General features: G+C 45.5%; 1 protein-coding gene across 2 annotated transcripts in view; it reads right to left on the bottom strand.

Annotated features, from left to right (window-relative positions):
• Positions 1–3,737: 3,737 nt before the first annotated feature.
• LHX5 (LIM homeobox 5) overlaps positions 3,738–21,921 on the bottom strand; it is a 38,394-nt gene continuing 20,210 nt past the window's right edge. For both annotated transcript variants that reach the window (XM_069214527.1, XM_069214528.1), the window contains exons 4-5: positions 19,520–19,685; positions 3,738–7,795 (exon numbers count right to left, since the gene is read on the bottom strand). In XM_069214527.1, the coding sequence (XP_069070628.1) occupies positions 7,425–7,795; positions 19,520–19,685 (537 nt within the window). In that variant the 3' untranslated portion in view covers positions 3,738–7,424. The remainder of the gene's footprint in view (positions 7,796–19,519; positions 19,686–21,921) is intronic.

The following is a 21,921-nucleotide window of genomic DNA, read 5'->3' as shown; positions in this document are numbered from 1 at the left end:
AACCTTTAAAAATGGGGTGTCTTATTGCGTCTTTCCAGGGAGTACTTTGATTAATAAAGGAGCTTCTTTATCTGCATAAACATTAGGGACTTTTTGTGGTATCCTATTTGACCCAGGAGCACAGACAGCATACGATTGAGCAATAATCTTCTGTAACTGATAGCTAATTGCCAGTGGGTAGGCTTCTTGCTTGTCTCCATCACCTTGAATTGCCTAACTTACAAGTGTTTGCCTGGAATCACCATAGCCATTGAGAGACACTGCTGATTTCAGTAAAGGGCTTGGAGCCAACCTCTCGCTCACCATTTGTTGGTTTGCGTGGCACTCTTCTTTACAGCCTTGTAATTTGTCAAGACCGGCCAGGCATCATTTCCGTCCCTCTGTGTAGAGCAGGGATCAAGCACTAGTTGATTTCAACTTAATTAGTGCCCGTCCGCTGCTCTGGAAATGATTGAGGTACTATTTTGCTCCTTGAAACCTCTAGTGCCCTACAAGCAGAAGGCTTGTGACTGGAACAAATGTGCCCAGCAAGACAAACAAAATTGCAAAGTTTCATTTTTTAAAGCAAACTTTCTTTTATTTTGTTCACTCAGTTTCCACTCATGTTTTCTGCTCGTTAACGTTGTTGTCAAAAGATGACAATTAACTTGTCGGAACATGCAAGACCTACTGCATTTCAAATGCTTGTTTTGTCCTCTGGCTACTGTTTGCTGTTTGTCTTCCTCGACTGTTAGATGGGTTGTTAGAAACGTAACCCATTCTTGCTTGCTAATGTTCACGTTGCGTGGTCTGTGCGGTCTGTGCTCCTTCTCGCTTACCTGCTAAAAATGTGAAGGATTCTTACAAGCATGGTCTAGATTATTATTCAAGGCTGGGATTGAATTGCCAGGGCTTGTTTTTGAGTTTTTTCTAGGCCCGGGCGGAGTTCACGAAGTTCCACTCCACTGAGTTGATTAAAATCTCAGTGGAATTCCGCTGAGTTCCGTAAGACGTGGAGTCATGAATGCGCTCGATCTCTGAAGCGCTAAGCAAGGTTGGGCCTGGTTGTTTACGCTTCTGAGATTGGGTGCATTCAGGAGAGGGACAAAGGCAGTCAAACTTGCCATGTCAGGCCTCTTGTGCACCAGCCTGTCCCGTGAGCACTGCACACGGGCAGGCCGTTGTAGAAGAGGCCTGGGCAGGCTGGTGCACAAGAGGCCTGAAACTGCAGCTTTCACTGCCCACAGCCCTGTTGAAACAGCAGCTTTCACTGCCAAATTAAAAAATGAGGACTCGCCTGGGTCCTCTTTGTCAGCAGCCTGGTGCTCTGCCTCTCTCTGCTCTTATCCAGTCCAGAGCTGGTGCCGGCAGCAGCTCCATGCTGCCGCGCCAACATCAGGCTGAGAGTGCGCATTGAAGCCCAGTAATGGGCTATACAGTGCAAGTTCAGACTCTCTGCACTTGCGCTGTGCAGCCCATAAATTGGCTGCAGACCGCATGTGGCGAGGTCTGCTCCGCTGGTGGGGCCAGCGGAGTTTTTTGGTGACCTTCGGGCTCCAAGCAGAGCACAGAGTGCCAAAAACTCCATTAACTCCGCCAGCAGAATGGAGCTCACCGCCCACCCCAAGTTTTTTCCTGCCCAGTTCGCTGATAGTATTAATTCATTACTGTGTGGACTGGCTTGCAGAAAACAAAGATGCTTCTTGAGCTGGTTTTCGGTACACTTTATCCCAGAGGGAATTGTTTTTTGTTGTTTTTCTTCAAGGGAATAAACAGCAGTACTGCACTTACGTGAGAATGTTGCTATTATATGCTCTGTAAATTTCTCCCAGTTACCAATCTGGTCCCCTCCTACTACATTCATGGTAAAGAAGTCTATACTTTGCTCAGTGATGGCTGACAAGCTCTGGTCGTTCCGCCATGGCCTTTTTGGATGTGTTTTATGAGCCTCCATTGGTAATACAGTGGCTTCTTGACAAACTGGAATTCTTACAGATAAAACAAAAGACTGTGGATGATGGTCGCTTTCTGAGGGGTGTTCAGTTCTGTATTGTAGGATATGATCAAATAGGGACATAGCTGCCAGCGTGTAATCCAGGTAGGAGACACTGTGCTCAGTGGCCCTAATGAATCTTGAAGGTTGGTGCTTTTAAAATTTAGATATGTGTAAACCCGGTTTTAACTTTGTCTGCTAAGAGCTCCTTGTTAAAAGGAAATAATAACATCTGTAAATGTGGAGTAAATATGAAATGTGACTTTGCTCACTTTTTATTAGCCTGTTTGCTGTACACCGTTAGGGCTAGGAGACAAGCACCCACCTTTTTCCTGGACATTAGATATTTTTATATTAATGACCTTGGGGAGGTATTTTTATCTGTGAAGGAAATACTAATGAGAAATTGATCTCAGGATGTTTTTTATGTCGAAGTTTAAATTAACTAGATCGTTTTTTTAATCTTTTTTAACCTGATTGTCAAGTTTTATAGTATGTTATTGTATATCTATAGCAGTTGTTTTTATGGTGATGTTTAAAGACTTAGGTCTAAATAAACAAAAGTTGACTGAGTAAACTCAGAGTCGTGGGTACAATTTGAAAGTGCATAACTTTACTTGATATTCAGTTTATATTCATTTTATCTTTCATTGACAAGTTATTCATGGTTATTACACAATGAAAAAATAATTGTAAGCAACTGCTGTTCAGTTGTTTTTGGTTAGACTTTATAAGTTATATATCTCTATGATCAGAAGACTCTGGGGAACATGGCTGTATACCACTATCCTAGATCCACTTTCGATAGCAAAAGTTAATCAACAATCACAGTCAGCAACCTTTTATTTATCATTTGACTGTTTTATCGATCTTTGAACAATCCACCCAACTGGCCCTTTCCTGGATGTTGCCTAGCTTTCGAAATATATATCTTTCTGGATTCACTCATGGGTTATACACCTTTTTTTCCCCACAAATTGCCAGCCGGGGGAACCACAAAAAAAGGAAACGTTGACCAACAATGACAAAGGTGTAATAGTGATAGGGGAAAGTAATGTCTTTCCCCTTTTTTCCTACTGCAGAAATGTGTAAAGTTGTGTATTTTGCACAGCAAACCTTTTTTATGTTTTTTTTTTGGAGGGGGGGCGGCACATTTTCGTGTGCTTCATGTTTCCCACTTTTTAGGAACAAAATTAATTTTGACTCTTTTCTCAATCTCCTCCAGAGAAAAAACAGAAGTCCTGGGCGGCGCTACAGTTGACACATTTGGGGGAAAACGACAAATTTGTGTTTGGATATCATATGTTGAAAACAGTTTGAAGACTCATGCCTGAACTGCCCCAGATATCAAAAGCAATCTAGCGCTAGGAGGCGAAGAGGAACGCATGGGACTTAAGGAGTTAAAGCACATGATTTCACACCCACGCTTAGTTACCTGAATTATGCTGCACCTGAGCAACTCACCTAATCGGAGTAATCATTCTAAAAAGTGGGTGAGCATCAACGTGCATGAAGTAAGTAATGCTTAGCAAGAGCTGCCTTCGAAGGTGCACACAAAAATATATGTTCACAAGTTCCAGGAGTGCGGCTTCTTTTGAAACGGTTGGCCATCATAATGCGTGTCTGTCTCAAAGATTACCTTGTAATATATATTTAAGGCGGGGCTTGTAGCATAAAATTGCCAGAGTTGCATCTCTTCTTTCTGTACAATTCGCACACAAGTAGCATGTATACGTTGGATAATCCATATAGATAAACACATATGTAAACACAAAAACATACTTTATTTGCCTCTTTATACAAAATATTAGGATCGAAGCCATCAACTTCCAAAAAATATTATACATAAGTGGATGCGGTTATCTCCAAACTGTCCCAGAAGGGAGTAGAGTTCACCGTGTTTGCTTTGCAAAATCAGGCTGTTCTCCTGTTCAGTTTTACTCTCAACAAATGTTCTGCAAAATGAGGTGTTTGGAGATTATCTTCCAAGTCTATTCCAAGCCCTGCAGTCGTGGATAGGAAGAGGTAGGCCTTTAGGGAACATTACCGCTAGAGGGCGTGCTGGTTCCAGTTGATGTGTTTATTTTACTTCCATAAGACAAGTTATTTTAATAGGCATGGCATCCTCCTCACCCGCATCACCACAGAAGCCATAAGTTAAATAACTTACAAATAACATTCCCTGGTCAAGGTTACCACGAAGAAAATCTCAATGGCAAAAAATAACTTATCTTCCCTCCCTCCACCCGCCAAACAAAAGCTTGACTCTGATTCAAAGTAGTGATGCGGGCATGTCAGTCTGTCACAAGGCAGATTATGCTTTGGTCCAAAGATGTGATGTGTTAACATGTGCATACTGAGTGTAGTGCCAGTGTCATTACATGCCAGGGTTGCCGGTGAATAATCAGGAGGGGAGTTGAGTCCAGTGTGACATGGGATTCTGTGTGCAGAATGCCTCACATATCCTGTACTCAATGCTTCAGGGATGTGTGTGCAGGTTGATCAGTGACGTTTTTTGCAACATGTTCCAGGGATGCTTTGTGCAAAAAGCTGATGTGCAGAACGACCAGAGCGCTGTGTGTAGAATGATCAAGGGGTGTATGTGCATAAAGACCTGGGATGGTTTGTGCAGAATAGCTGGGGGGCTATGTGTGCAGAAAGGACCACGGATCTGTGAGCAGAATACCTCATGATATAGGCTGCAGAGTACTTCAGTGATGTGAGCAGTGTTATTTATTAATGCTGTGTGTAAAATATTTGGGTTGCTGCTGGATACTCCCGGGGTGTCCTTTTCAAAAGTCTTCGAGGAGGTGATGTGTGGATGGCTCATCGATACTGTGACAAGAATATCTCAGGAATACCGTACGTAGAATGATTCAGGGATGTTCTGTAGAACGCATCAGTGATGTTCTGTTTGGACTTCTGCATGGATGCTGTGAATGGATGGTTTAAATATGTTAACTACAGAATGCATCAGGGTAGCTGTCTGCAGAATACATCAACAGTACTCTGTGTGGACGTTCACGAGCATGATGTGTAGAATACCTATGGGACGCTGTATGCTGAACTCATGAGGGATGCTATATACAGAATGCATCAGGAATGTTGCGTTGACAATAATGTAGGATTTTATATGCTAAATGCAACAGGGATGCTGCGTGTAGAATGCTTTCGGCATCCTGTGTGCAGAATACCTCATGGATTTTATGTGCAGAATGCATCAAGCGTGCTGTGTGCAGAATACCCCATGAATGCTGTTTGAGGAAAGCATGAGGGATATAGTATGCAGAATCCACCAGGGATGTTGTATGAATAATAGATCAGGGATGCTGTATGTGGAGTGCATTATTTCTACTGCATGTAGAATGCATCACAGATGGACTGTGTTGATTTCCACGAGGATGTTCTCTATGGCAACCTCAGGAATGCTGAATGCATCATGGATAAGAAGTTATCTGTAGAATGTGAAAATGGTGTAATCTTTGTAGGCACAAGAATGTGCAAAATATCCTTAGGACTGCAGTTTTCTGAGTCCCTGGAAGATGCTGCATGCTGGATGTGTTAAGCACAACGATCCACAGGTGGTTTGTGTAAAACAAATAGCTAGGAATATCTTGTGGGCAATTACTTACAAGTGCCAATGTCGATTATGGAAGCTGTGCGTAGACTGACTCGTGAGTGCTGTGTTCAGGATTCAGTACTAATGTTTGCTGAATGCCGTTTGCAGATGTATTCACAAGCACCATGTTCAGAATGCTCTGTGATGCTGTTCGTCTCATGGAGGCTATGTGCAGACTGACTGACTCAAAGAGTGCTGTGTACAGAATGCCCTAGGATGCTGGATGTCTCATGGATGCTGTGTGCATACTCACTCAAAGAGTGCTGTGTACAGAATGCCCTAGGATGCTGGATGTCTCATGGATGCTGGGTGCATACTCACTCAAAGAGTGCTGTGTACGGAATTCCCTGTGATGATATACGCCAGTGGTGTAACAAAACATGCTGGATGTCTTATGGATGCTGTCTGAAGACTAACTGGAGGGAGCTGTGTACAGATTTCACTATTAGATTACAATTCCAAATGCATTGTGAGAACTCCCTGTGATGCAATATGATGGATGTCTAATGCATGCTGTGTGCAGCCTGACTCAGAAGTACCATGTTCGGAATGTCTGTCATACTTTGGGCCAGATGTAGCAAAGGGTTTTACCAATTCTGTCATTATGGGAAAATGTGTTCGTACATATGGCCCTATATGTCTCATCGATGCTGTTTGCAGACTGGGAGTTGTGTACAGAATTAATTGTGATGCTGGCTGTCTCATGAATGTTGTGTTCAGATTGACTAACAAATATTGTGGTCAGAATATCCTGTGACCGTAAGTGTCCCAGGAATCGGTGTAAGACACTTAAAATAGCTGTGTACATAGTTCCCTATCAGGCTACATGCTTCATGGATGCTGTGTGCAGACTGACTCACAAGTACTGTGTTCAGATCGCCCCGCGATGCTACATACTGGATGTTTCAAGGATGTGGTTTGTAGACTGACTCTAGAGTGTTGTGTGCAAAACTAATTGTGATGCTGTCTGCCTCCGTGATGCTGTTTGCAGACTTATTCAAGAGTGTCGTGTTCAGAATTCCCTGCGAAGCTGGATGTCTCTTGGATGATCTTTACAGACTGACTCAAGAGCGCTTTGTTTAAAAATTATCTGTGATGTTAAATGCTTGATTTTTCGTGGATGCTAGATGTCTCATGTGTGCTGTGTGCTACGTTTAAAATTCCCTTTGATGCTATATGCTGGGTGTCTCATGGATGTTGTGCAGACTGACTCCAGAGTGCTGTGTACATAATTCCCTGTGATGCTGGATGCCTCGTAGATGCTGTTTTGCTGTTTTCAGACTGACTTGTGTGCTGTGTACAGAATTCCCTGTGATATCGGATGTCTCATGGATGCAGTTTGGGACTGACTCCAGATTGCTGTGTTCAGAATTCCCTGTCATGATGGATGTTGTTTGCTGACTCACCAGTGCTAGGTGTGTACAGAATTCCCTGTGATTTTAGGTGTCTAATGATGCTCTTTGCAGACTGACTCAAGAGTGCTGCTCAGAATTTCCTTTGATGCTGTATGTTATTTGTCTCATGGATGCTGTGAGTAGACTGACTCAAGAGTGCGATTCACAGAATCCCCTAGGATACTGCATGCAAAGAGGCCCATTGAGCTCCAAAGCCAGCTCCCTTCTGGTTCGGCGCTTCTCGGTGTCAGCAGTTGCTGACTTAGGGGTTTCAACCTTTTGCGCCAGTTGCCCTGACCAGGGTGCAGGTGCCTGGCTGGGTGTCCATCCAGGCCGGTCCAAGACGCTTTGTACGATAGTTTCTGGTCCAAAGCTCGGAGTGAGGAGACTGTTCTGGACCGTACCAGATTGGTCCATGTGCCTTGTCTATGCCCAAGGTTTACCAGACCGCCGCTTCGTTCATCTCCTGGTTGGGGTGAGATAGAGGGCCACTGTATCCACTGTTGCTGGACATGGAGAACGGGGGGCTCGGCCCTCCTCCGAAGACTTCTCCAGGGATGGGATGGAGGGAGCCGGTCATACCCGGCTCTGGGCTGGGAGTATCCGGATGAGAAATCATGTCCGTGTACCTTTGGTTTTCTGAAGTGTGGTGTCCAGAGAGAGGGGGCTCTAGGGGGCCAAGAGGTGTGGACCCGGGTCCTGAGTTCTGAAGGTAGCTGGAGTCTGCAGGGGACTGGGCCTGAGAGGAGGGAGGGCCGTGCGGGAAGAAGTCGTAACTGCCAGGAGGTCCGTAGTATTCTCCTTGGTAATCTGCGTTGAATTGTCGAGAGAGAGAGGGGAGGGGGTAGCAGGCGAAGAGAGGGGAAAAGAAATGGAAGAGGGCATGGTTGAGGTAGTGAGAAAGGGGATGAATGAGGAGGGCAGAGAAAGGGAAGGCGCGAAAGAGGAAAAACAATATGGTGAGGAGATAGAAAGAGGGCGGAGTGGGGAACAGTAGGAAGATGAGGAAGAGGGGAGAAGAGATACAGAGAGGAAGGGCAGAGGCCGAACGCGATAGGGGATGGAGGGGGCGCGGGTGGGGGAGTTCAGAGAACGATGGAAAGAAAAGACAGGGAAGAAGAGTCAAGAAAAGGGGAAGATCCGAGGATAAAATGGGAGAAATTCCAAAGAAATATAAAAAGACGAGGCACAGAAGGGTTAAAATGAGAATATTCGAAAGGTGAATGGAGGAGGAGGAGGAAGAAACGAATGGGTGGGAAGATGGGCGGCGGCGGGAGACAAAGCCAGAGGGGGAAGAAATGGAGTGAAAATAGGACAATAAGACAGAGAATAGCAGAATTATAGAGAACATTAAAATATGAGAGAAGGCGACAAAGGGAAAGAGAAAAGGAAAGGCAAAATGAGAAGAAAAAAAATCTGTTAATACACATCAGGTCTGAGCCGTGAAGCATTAATACAGCGCGGCGCGCGTTACTGGCGAGGCCGAGAAGTGTGAATGCGATTCTCGTTCATTTTCACAGCTTCCCTCATCGCCGCCGAGCCCGGCAGAAGGGGCCGGGGGCGCGAAGAAAGCCCCCTCCTCCTCGCGGGAGGAGGAGGGCAATCTTAGGGCGACGGAGACCCCAAGCTCTGCTCGGCCGTGGTTATTTTACAATGAACTGGCGCCTTCGCGCGTTAGAAGGAGCTACTCCAATCCCGACCCCTGGCCCTCCACAGCCACCGGCAGGCCTCGGCTCCACAAAGCGGCCCCGTCCCCTCTGCCCGGACATTGTTTGCCTTAAATTATCCGTAATTGCTGCACAATGGCTTAATTATAGAGCAAGCTAACGAAGTGAGTGCGGCACAGATCGGCGAGGCACGCCCGGGGTATCAGCCTGGCTTCGTTACAATCTATCTGCGCCAGCAGAAGGGGAGGAGGGGCCGCATACACAACCGCTGCTGGGTACCGAGGGTGTGCGTGCACACCACCGTGTGACAATACCTGCACACGTGCACAGCCGTCCACCTCTAGATGCTGATCGGTGTACGGTGCAAACAACAGTGTGACAACAGCCAGCTACCTCTAGACGCTGATTGGTGTACATGCAAACAACCGTGTGACAACAGCCAGCAACTTCTAGACACTGATCGGTGTACATGCAAACCACCGTATGACAACACCTGCACACGTGCACAGCCGGCCACCTCTAGACGCTGATCGGTGTACATGCAAACAACCGTGTGACAACAGTCAGCCACTTCTAGACACTGATCGGTGTACATGCAAACCACCTCGTGATACCATCTGTACATGTGCACACCACCCACCTCTAGACGCTGATCGGTGTACAAGCAAACCACCGTGTGACATCTGCACAGCCAGCCACCTTTAGACACTGATCGGTGTACATGTAAACCACCGTGTGACAACATCTGCACACGTGCACAGCCAGCCACCTCTAGACACTGATTGTTGTACATGGAAACCACCGTGTGACAGCATCTGTAAATGTGCACACTGCACACACAGCCACCTCTGAATAAAGAGAAGGAGCCGCGGCCCGGAACGTGTGCGTGTGCGCACACATCCACCCCTAGATACTGATCATTGTAGGTGCACATCACCCCGTGATACAAGCTGCACGCCCTGCAGACACAGCAACCTCCAGATAAAGACGGTCAGGTGAAGGCGCATACAGGAGCGCGTAAACACACACCCACTTCTACGTTCTCATCGGGGTATATCCACATCACCGTGTGACACCATTGGCACACTGCCGTCCAGATAAAAGCGGCGACGGGGAGCTGCATACTGGAGCGCGTGCACACACAACCATAGCTGGATACCAAAGGGTGTACATGCAAACCATCACGTGACAGCGTCAGTACAAGCACTCTACGTTGTGGTAGCATCGACGCGTGTGCACTCGGCCACCACTAGATACCGAGTGGCGTACATGTACACCACTGTTACACAGATCTGCACGTGTACACACCCACTCACCTCTAGATTCCAATGAGTGTACACGCAGAGTTATGTTATGTGTATTTGTAAATCACTATCACCCGCGAGGCTATCTTGGCGCTGAAAAAGCCTGACAAGGTATTCTGCACAAACAGATTTCGTATCTGTTTGCGTGCAGGTAGACACACACCGAACTACGTCAGCCCGATACAGCTGTTGCTATACACTGAGGGCTGTACATACATCTCAGGACTGTCTGCGCAGCTAAGACTACGTTCTTAAAAACGTATATATATATACCTTATCACAGTATTTGCACCCTGAAGATGTGGAACCTGCACGACTGGACCTGCACATGTGAAAAACACACATGACAACCTGCACTCGTGTTCACACATGGCTACAACAGCGGCCCGATTCATGCAAACACACAATGTGTTTACGCAGGTGCTCACATATATCAACGAACAACATACAGGGGCGTTGTTAAAATGCAGACGTGCTTGTGTGAGTATGATTGCTGTGAAAAAACACACACAAACCAGTCAATAGCTGCGCATATTACTACAAATTACACCACAGACACTGTGTACGCAGTTTATGCCCAAATTCCGAGCCACTCCTATGTGCTCTCTGCAATAAAAATAGTTCGGAAGGTAAAAATAACTCACAACGTTCATAATTTTAGTTTCATTTGATTTTAACTATAAAATCTAGTGTTCTAAGTATGTGCACCCTACATGTATTTTTGTCTACAGAAGTATATGTGACCTATACTAATCAGATAGCAGGGTACGATATTCATGTGCAGATATTTGCGGGAACAGTAAGCATTTTCGAATCAGGAAACATAAGGAAAAGGAGCATTATCTACTTCACAACACGTTTTCCTAGCTGTTCAATTCAGACACATTTTAGACACAACGAAAATGCTCACCGTTCCACCTGTTTTCTTTTTTAAAGGACGCACACCTAAAGGAACACCAATGTTGCCCAAGATAAAATACATTAAACAGCCAACTCAGTTTTAGATTAGTCCTTTTTAAAGTCTACACTGCAGGCCCGGTTATTATTGCCACCAGTACTAACCGGTGGCATCACCCCCTCCCTTCGCGGTACTCTAATATATATTTACACACGCATGTCGACAATATTTCGATATTACCGCGCGCAGTCACATTCTGGCTGCAAACACTTCGGTAAAAATCCGCGCGGCGTTCCTTCATGCACAACACGGGCTCACCATATCAAATACCCGGTTATTAGGGCTCCTTTGTAACATGTCTGAATGAAATTGGGGTGAGGGCAAACTAAATCCCCCGATCGCTGCCCCCCACCACCGCCGACATAACGCGAAATAAGTCATGTTTTGTAATCCGTTAACGCTGCCTCCCATTCAGCCTGTTTTCGCATTAATCTGATAAACAAACACGAAGCTTTTGAAAGAATCAAATAGCGAATTGCAACTTCTTCAAAGGGCGGGGAGGGGGTTATTGGCGGTGGTGGGGGCTGAGATCCTGCCACCGAGACTCAGTCATAAAAGAAGCGGCGCGTATTCATCTCATGCGCAGTGACACGAGTTTTGTTTTTGGTAATGCCAGGGATGTAAACAAACAGCAGAAGAGACAAACAGGGTTCTTGGGGGCGGGGTGGGGGCATGAAAGGAGGGAGCCCCCGGCCTGTGACAATGACCTTCCGTATGCTCGCAGAGTTTGGAGGTAATTGGAACAAATGCCGCATGAATGGGGTACAAAGCGGGGCAGCTGTATCTTTGTTCGGCTCTGCAGAGTGAGGAGGGATGGAGAGGGGGCCGCGGAGGGGAGCGAGGGGGTGTCTCGGGCTCTCCACACAATGCACGGCTTTGCTCCGGTTCTGCAGGGAGCTGGGCTGACATGGGACCAGGCAGGGCTATGATGTGTGTGTGATTTAGTGCATCTGAGCGTGCGTGTTCGTGTGTGAGGGGTGAGTGAATGATACCGGTTTCTGTGTGAGCGAGAATGGGGTTGAGGGTGCACGCGCCATTGAATGTCTGATGTGTGCACGTGTGAGCGTGTAAGACTGTTTTTATTAGTATGATGGTGTGGCTGTGTTCGTGTGTAGGCGCACCCGTGTGAGAAGTGAGTGCTTGTGACTAAATGAAAAGTAGAGGTGTGTGTGAGGGAGCCTGTGAGCGCATGCTTGAGAGCAGGTGGCAGAGCGTTAATGTGTTTTTTTAGACCGTGTCTGTGACTTGTGTCAAACATGGACGAGCGTAGGTGAGCGTACACGTGGCTGTGAGTTTTGCTATTGAAAGTGTGCGTGTATCCATGTGAGGGTGCACTTGTGGAAACCTGAGCTATTGTGTGCGTATGAAACTATGCGCATGTATGTATGTGTTTGTGTGCATCTACTCATGTGTATGCATGATGACCACGATGTTCCTTTCTGTATGTGTATTTGTGGCGCCTGCGTGTTTCTGCATGTAATTGTCGGATAGGCATAAAGTGTGTGTGGCAAGGACTCATGGGCTTGCGTTTGGAAATGTCGCTGTGTTTAGGTGAGTGTTTGTGTGCATATGCGATTATTTCTAATCGCGAGTTAGTTTAACGGGAAATTATTCATTAAACATCACATTAGCATTCTGAAGCTTTTTTCATTTATGCAGTAATGCGAATAGGACAATCCTGAAATGAATAGCCGAACATCGCTACCCTTTATTAGAAATATAGAATTGTAAATCGTTGCAATTGTGTGTGCACTGATTTACAACACATGTTTTTGCCTCCATAATCAGAGGTTTCATAACATTAAAACGAATGTTGCCTTCTCGAGAGTGTATTGAGTTCGAGCCTGTGTAGGCTAAGAAGGCCTGACACGTCTATCCATTTCACTAGAGTGAGAGAGGGGTTTTAGAGTGAGGGGCACGGACTCTACCCGAGCTGCCAGAGGAAGCCTGGCACAATCACAGGCGGCCACAGGCTTGGACTCCCCTTCCCTCTTCTGCCCTGTGGGGATTTCCTGCCCCTTCTCGGCTCTGCGTCTCCATAGGACGCGTTCCTCATCGACCCTACCGCGGCGTTTCACGCACATAAATCAGCCGCGGCCGACGGCAGGCCGGGGTGCGCTCCGAAGAGCTGTTCTAAGTCCTTTCAAAGCGGCAGCCAGGAGGCCGGAGGTACTGCCCGGGTGGTGGAAGGGCGGGTGGAGGGGTACGTAAGAAGAAGCGGGTTTAACCTGGTTGGGGGAAGAGTGAAGAAACCAGGGCGAAACGGGTCAAAATGACGTCACCGGTCAGTAACATTTTTAGATATCTGTCGTTTCCTCATAATGCTCTCATTTGACCGTGAAGATAACATCCGGTTCATAGGCACTTTTTAGCCGCACAGCACCGAGCAAAGGCACATCACACGGATTACCGTAAATATTATTGTTCGAATATAACAGACCGAGTGCCTCAGAAAAGCCAACCCCGTGGAAGATGGCACACTTAGTAAGCACACAAATTCATTATTCCTGCTCTGGCGGGCAACCAGCGCCCACCGAGGGTCACTCCCTCCTGAACAATTGTTTATGCGCTCTAATTTTGCTGGCTGAAGTAGCAATCCATTCAAGAGAGAGCACTGACTACACGTGTCAAGGGATGTCACTGAGCGTAAAGGCGCACAGAACCTTGTCACTCAGAAATGACCATTCTAATCCCGATTTATTCCATGCAAAATTCATAACAGTATTCCAATCTACAGATAGTTGTCTCTTTAGACAGGATGCTCGCACCAGAAGAGAGAGTCTCTCAAAAGTGTTCAGCAGTCATAGGCGAGCCACAGAATGAATTCAATCGCTCATCCTTTCCTCTAAATCCCACTAAAACAGTCTGACACTGACAAAGCAAGGTGCAAAAAGCAGCTAAAGTTAGATAAATACGGGACAGAACCCTAGACACGGCAGAACAGACACGATGACACAGAGGCACAGATGCAGTTACAAACAGACACAGGACAACAGGTGCCTTGTCACGTGGGTACAGACACAGTGAGGCACAAGCACACACCGGAACAGTATGGCAAACACAGTGGCACAGAGGCACACTCATAGGCACAAGGAGACGGCCACCGGGACAGAGTGAAGAGACACGGTATGAAACACGCAACAGCAAGCACAGGAAAACATACAGTGAGGCACAAGCACACACAGGCACAATAAGAGGTACACTGACACAGAGGGGCATTGAGGCACAGGCACACACAGCCACAACAAGAGATACACGGACACGGAGGCCCATCGAGGCACAGGCACACACAGGCACAACAAGAGGTACACTGACACAGAGGCGCATTGAGGCACAAGCAAGCACAGGCACAACAAGAGGTACACTGAAACAGAGGCTCATTGAAGCACAAGTACACATAGGCACAGTAAAAGATACATTGACACAGAGGCGCATTGAGGCACAGTACACACAGGCACAACAAGAGGTACACTGACACAGTGGCGCATTGAGGCACAAGTACGCAGAGGCACAACAAGAGGTACACTGACACAGAGGGGCATTGAGACACAGGCACAACAAGAGGTACACTGACACGTAGGCGCATTGGGGCACAAGTACACACAGGCACCAGAAGAGGAACACTGACACAGAGGCACATTGAGGTACATGCGCACACAGGCACAACAAGAGATACACTGACACAGAGGCGCATTGAGGCACAGTACACACAGGCACAACAAGAGGTACACTGACACAGAGGCGCATTGAGGCACAAGTACGCAGAGGCACAACAAGAGGTACACTGACACAGAGGGGCATTGAGACACAGGCACAACAAGAGGTACACTGACACGTAGGCGCATTGGGGCACAAGTACACACAGGCACCAGAAGAGGAACACTGACACAGAGGCACATTGAGGTACATGCGCACACAGGCACAACAAGAGGTACACTGACACGGAGGCGTATTGAGGCACAGGCACGCACAGGCACAACAAGAGGTACACTGACACAGAGCGGCATTGAGGCACAGGCACGCAGAGGCACAACAAGAGGTACACTGACACAGAGCGGCATTGAGGCACAGGCACGCACAGGCACAACAAGAGGTACACTGACACAGAGGTGCATTGAGGCACAAGCACGCACAGGCACAGAGCCACAGAAAACGTGAAGCACAAACACACCTTGGCCCAGTAAGACAGGCACATTGACACAAAGGCAAAGGCACAAAAAGGCACAGCAAGCACAAGCACAGCATGGTGTATTCTGACAGAGACTGAGGGACATAGTTAGACCCAACCACACACAGGCACAATAAGCGAGATACAGTTACATTGAGGCACACATGGTCTAAGACACAAGTACACACAAGTACAATAAGCTAGAGTGACTCAGACAACAGCACACAATCACATGTCCTATTCAAGCATTGTGAAGGGCCTGATTGGGGGTTCGTTAACATGATGCATGCCAGTTGATCTTGGAAAGAAGAGATGTGCGGTACCCAGACTGAGGCTCAGTCATGCCCATTGCTGGTTTTGTCATGGTGTTGTACATCTCATTGGTTCGGTGGTAGGAGACTGTCCTTATACTATTAACTGGGCCACAAAGTTCCAAACCAGTGTTTGCACACACTTGTGAGCTGCATGTGTCTCCAGTCTTGTGACAGGTTTACCTGCTACTGAATTCTGCAGTAACTGGTTCTGCCATCTCTGATCTGTGCTCATCAGTATGAGAAAGGGGGCTTGCAGGAGGTGTGGAAAAGCTAATTATGTGAGTGAGAGGGTCACCTCTGTTGCCCTTCGGGCTTCTCTTCTAAAATCACTTCTAGGTTCACTGCACATTTGTAAACTTGCACCACAGAACCTCACGGATACAACGCTGGGCATGTGTGCACTGCAGAACAAACCTACCCCTCAGTAGCTGCGTGCTGCCCAAGTGGCAAGTTTACTCTCTGGTGACCTGTGACTCGGTCCCAGGAAAGTCTCTTCTTCTCATGCAAGGGCTTAATGAGATTTGGGGATCTTGTTAACAAGAAATTATAAAGTGTATATATATATATATATATATATATATATATATATATATATATATATATATACACATATATATATATATATATATATATATATATATATATATATATATATATATATATATACATACACATAGATGAATAAGAGATGCACTATGCACTTGGAAATATTTCCACAAGTAAAATCTTCAAGGAGACTTGCAGACTACTCTTGGGTTAGCTTTATGATTGGCGACAGCTGGAGGACTTTGGGGACAGAACGGAAGACAGCTCACTCTCTCATAAGTGTTGCATACATCGATTGCATTCCAGGTATGGCCTGGTTCATGAAGCCCACTGATGGACTGCATGGTTGGCCAAACTGTTATCTGAACCTTAGGAAAAGGGACCACGTGGTACCAGCGCTAAGGGCAGTCTACTGGCTCACAGGGGAGTCAAGAGTTACATTAAAAGCTCCTTGTACATCCTCAAAGCTCACTGGAACAGATGGCCCAGACGACTTACAGAAGTTTGCCACTATCATTGTCCTACTTGCACCTGTTTCACCAAGCTTCAGATGTAAGGATGTTTGAGGCAGATCATGGGGCATCCAGGGACCCAGACTGTGGAATGCTTTTTGAACCATGCCCTGAGAGTAGAACTCAACCTCCTCTCCTTTAGCAACCTTGTTAAACTCGAACTCTTCAAGCTTGTACTCTACCCAAGCTCTGCATTAACTCATTTTGGGAATAAGAAATATTACTCAGGGCCCCCTGTCTTACTTTGGGACCATCACTCCCCTGCTCCCCCAAGCTATGCTGGCAGGTTTCCAGATGTTACAGTCTGTTTTGTTTCCATCTGCATTAGCTCTCAGTTTTCTAAATAGTAAAAATGTGACAGAAAAGAGACCTGGTGATCTGATATCCTCTATCAATTCTTATGGTGGCAGAAACAGGCATTCAGTCTGCAGCGTCTGGTGATTGAGCTGCCAGGATCTCAGGCTCGCTTACTACCAAAATCTTCCTGAGACTGCCTTAGTTGCAAACTGTTGTGAGCTTCTGGAACTCCAACAAGAAGATAGCATAAGCTCAAACATTTTTCATTTTCATTACCACTGTTTGACAGCGAAGCCCAGTGAGGCACTGTTTCTTAGGTTTGCCAAGGTGAGGCAGATTCACGAAGAATCCCTTGCTAGCACGGCAGCATCACTAGAGCAGACACCATAGACCGATACTCTGCCTGGTGGAAGCCTTGCTTTTTCAGCCAACCAATCTGAATCCATTCCTGAAAGTCATCTTGCCATGTGTGTATCAGATTCACATGCTTGTGCACTTTTACCGGAAAGGAACCTCTAGTACTCGGGGTTAACACCATATTAACTCTATGGGGACTAAATCAAATTTCTGGACATTGGAACACCCATTTCTGCTCCACTTGTGCTTCATATGGTCCCAGTGAGAACCCTCTCCTAGTCTTTGCACTGTATTAAAATTTGCAGACATTTAATTATTTTAAATGTAATGGACTTGAGCTAATTTTCTATTCTAATTGTTCTGTGTCATTATAGAGATTGTATAGTTGGACACATCCTCCGTTATTGGGCATGTAATTTGGGAACTTGATGCTAGCATCCCATTATGTGACCACAGCTAGACTAAGTTTACCTGCAGGACGGCCTTGGTACATTGAGTTTTATGACTCAGCCTCAGTCAAAAGTTCTTGGTGGAAGGAAGCAAGATTCCTGCCAGTATTGCAACTTCACAGACAAGTAGGATGACCCAAATACAAGCATACTTACACACATTCAGATGCAATGTCATACAGACACACAGTATCGCACACACATATGGTTTTTCTATTGCTGCACAGTAATACATTTAAAAAGAGACACAAACTCCATCAAGTTCAGTTTTCTTCCAATCTAGTACACAATACAACATATTTTATATGCTACTTCCCCAAACTTGTTCCCAAAAGGCTGGTCAATCCAGATTTACTGGACCTAGACAACATGATCAGAGCAACACTTTAGCCTCCCCTATTTACAGCAAACATTACCATAATTCAATAATGCTGTAGCTCAAAAATCTTTTCCAACCTGGACTTTCAGACATTGGGAGAAACTTTCTACCACTATACCATAAATTATTTTTTCCACACTGTAAAAAGGTGCTCTATTACAACAATGACTAGCCTTTGTTACTTAACCAGGCGGATGGCCGTATTTCCTGTCTATTATGTGACTGTAGAGTAACTCTGCAACCTCCTGATATGCTAAAATCAGTTTATGTATGGGGTGATCAATTCCCTCGCTTTTAAATCTACAGAAAACAACTCAGCATCTCTCATCATCTTTTCATGGTTTATTTAAAGCTGGATGAATGGGCCTTATTTGAAATTCGTTGCAGGAATTTCTCCATTTGTATTCCACTTGTTGTCTATGAACATTTTCAGATGCATTCCTTAGTTTGTACCCTCAAATCATTTGTCACCTCATTAACTTTGTACCTGTTCTTTCCATTGTTGTGGCCCAAGAGTATGGCTGTTGTCGACTTCAGACCAGGCATACAATTAATTGCCTATGATCACCACCACAAATTTCAAGAGGACACCAAATTGCAAGAAATTGCCCTCAAAGAGGCCTTATTGCGAGGGGAATGGAAGTACCTGGCTGGCAAAATGTCACTTTGGAGAATCATTTGGAATTTATCCACATTTCGCCTCATTTGCCAAAGGCGTGCCATTGACATTTGGGTGACAAAGTCCATTTAAAATGATCATTGTGTTCTGCTATTTTCTATCCTAATCAATTTTTAGTCGCCAGCAAAGTTAAAACATTGCCTTTCGCATTCCTCTTTAAATCATTTATTAATATGTTGCAAATTACTTGCCCCATATGATATCTGGATAATCACCACTACATACTTCGCAGGTCAGAAACTGTGTAACTAAGGGCTACCTATCTGGATTTTTGGGAAGAATTTGCGTAATTGCTTCAATTGATAAATGTGTTGGCAGTTCAAGCAATCATTGTATTGGCACCAGTTTAGCTTTACTTGGATAAGAATTCGTAAAGACACTGTTTCCCTGAGATACTCTCCATTTGTTTGTTTGGTTGTAGCGCCAGATATTTTCTTGAGGTAACTACCACATTTTACTGTAGTATATAATTGCTGTATTACAAATACAGTGTTGCTACTTTTATACCAAACTGACCTTCTCTAAATGAAGGCTGTTGAATGACACTATAGCAATTACTTAAGGCAATTGTCATCATCAAACATTCCCATTATTTTCTGGATCCACAGCCTAGTGATAGAGCATAAAAGTTCATTTATTGTAAGAAAAAGCTAAGTATTTGCGTTTGTTTGTTCATATTGTAGGACATAAAAGTAAAAATTCCATCCTTATTTTTCAGCAGAAAATACTAAAAACTCAGATTCTTAGCAGTAATTGCACATTACTTTTCTGTCAGCCTAATCCTTAATTTCTATCTAAAATACGAGCTGGAAACCTTTGAAAGGAACAAATATTTTGCACAACTTGGCATTCAACCACAAGTTGTCAGTGCTGCCAATAAGCGCTCGCTGGATTTGTCTCTTACCTCCATAGTAACTGTACGGGGTGGAGCCTAGCATCTCCGACTCGTCTAGCCGGCCTCCTAGGGGGCGCATTCTCCTTGGGCTCCTGAAGAAGGCGTGCCGCCGGGCCCCCAAGGCACTCAGCTGCTTCATGCGCCTCTCCTTGGACCGTCTGTTCTGGAACCAAACCTGGTGAGGACACAAGAAAAGATATAAGCATTTCAGAGGGGACACCCAACTCTTCAACGAAGACAAACCCTCATCTAAGCTGAAAGATTCGAAATGCAGGACATCAGAACACACATACATTGACGAATCCATTTTGTAAATGTAATCATGGTGTGCATGAAAAAATAACCCATCCTGGACAAGCTGTCTGGCAGCTCTTGGTCACTGCACATTCTTCCCCTCTGCTGGAACATAACTACCCTTCCCAATCCCTCCATACATCCTTTGTCATGTGCATGCACCGTTTTCCTTGTATTACATATCTCCACACTTACACCCGTGATTTAAAGTGTATCTTATAAAGACACCGGAAGTCTCATTGTCTAAATCTGAGCGATCAATGTCCAGGAGAGAGCTGACCGGATTCCAGTGCTAGAGAAAGTCAACATTCCTGTTCCCAAAAAGGGTATGGACATCAAGCTTGCATTAGCCCCTTTTAAATCAATTGTGATTTACCATTATCTGCGCCCAGTATGACAGAAGGACTTCTTTGCTGTGGGGTTTTATTAGACAAACTATTCGAAGTATGACAATTTCCTTGGGTTGCTAGTACCTCCTTCAAGAGATTGTTGATGAACTGCTGGGGAGGCTCTAGGTTTAAGTCATTGCTCTGTGATCATAGAATATTATATTGTGTTGTATTGTAATAGTATTTATATAGCATTTTCTACCCCAACGAGGCGCCGAAGTGCTTTTTGGCAAGTAGCACACTACTCCAGAACCCAAGAGGAATTAGTGGTGGATTAGTATAGATCCTTCTTGTAGATGATGCAATTGAGTGTGATCACAAGCAGAACTTTTCACAACTCTTCTCCAATTACATGTAGGCCCTTCTTAATGCTCACTTGTACTTTGAGGATTATTAGGATTACACCCTGTCTCCCTCTTAAGTCATATAGACCATTTTTGTTTTTTTATTTTATTTGACTTTTTCCTGCAGCACGATGCACCTGATGGGTACAGAGTTCTGTAATTTCAGAATTTTTATTTTATTATGCAAAGGGTCATAATCCATGAGCGCATTCCTCTTTTTAACAGTGCGTACATAGTAGTATATTGCTTTATGAGGGCAGGTGGTGTCTTAATCCAATGTCATTGGTAAATGCTCCACTTGTCTTGCTGCCTTGTTGTTCAGTGTGGATAACATTTCTGGATCCATGTCTGGCAATATTTCCAGTCTAAATATACATTTCCTGCCTGATGTCTTGCCTGGCTTGATGGCCTCTGTAGATATCCTGTCTGGTTTCATGCCCGCTGCATAAGTTCAAGGATCCCCTGAATGGTTTTCAGCCCCTGCTCGGTCTCCAGCTCAGTGTCATGACCTCAGTGGATTTCATGTCTGTTTTCAGTGCCCTGCTCGAACTCTGGTCTATGTTACATCAGTAGATCTTCTGCATGATTTGAGGTCACTGCTGTATCTCCTGGCTTAGTGCCTCTTCTGGCAGGTTTAAGATCCCTGCTGAATCACCTGTCAAGAGCCATGGCCTCGGGACCTCCTTCCAGGTCTCCAGGTTGGAGGTCCCTGCTAGATCTCCTGACTAAATTAATTGCCTTAGTAGATCTTCTGCTAGAGGTCCCTGTTGCATTTCCTTCCAAGGGTAATGCCTCCTGGGATCTCCTGCCCGGTCCTAGGCACCTCCTGGATCACCTGACTAGTTGATTGGCCCAAGTGGATCTTCTACCTGGTCTGAGACCCTTGTTGGATCTCCTGACTAATTTATTGGCCTCAGTGGGGCTTCTGCTAGGTTAGAGGCACCTGCTGGATCTCCTGACTAGCTTTGTTGCTTCAGTGGATCACCTACCTGGTTTTTGGCCTTTGCTGGCTCTGCTGCCTTGCTTCACGTCTCTGTGGTGAACCTGCATGGTTTCTGGCCACTACTGGATCTCTTGCTTTACGTAAGGGCCAAAACAGTGCTGTACTGCCCCTTTTGGGGTTGTTGAGCTAAGGCAGGTATACATCTGGTTGATAATGGTCTATAATGACAGAGAGGACTAAAAAAATTGAATACACATACAGAAATGACCAGTGGTTCAGCTTTCTTGAATCGTTTTCATTTATCACGTTTGTCCACATTTAATGGATCTCCTACCTGGCTTTCTAACCCTATTTGATCATGTACCTTGTTCAAGTCGCCCTGATGGATGTGCACCATAGAACGATTGGCTTCAGGGATCTCCTGAATGGCTCCATAGCTAC

This window comes from Pleurodeles waltl, chromosome 11 (assembly GCF_031143425.1).
Source record: "Pleurodeles waltl isolate 20211129_DDA chromosome 11, aPleWal1.hap1.20221129, whole genome shotgun sequence".
In the NCBI taxonomy this organism is placed as follows: Eukaryota; Metazoa; Chordata; class Amphibia; order Caudata; family Salamandridae; genus Pleurodeles; species Pleurodeles waltl.
This window is presented reverse-complemented; position numbering and strand designations above follow the sequence as displayed.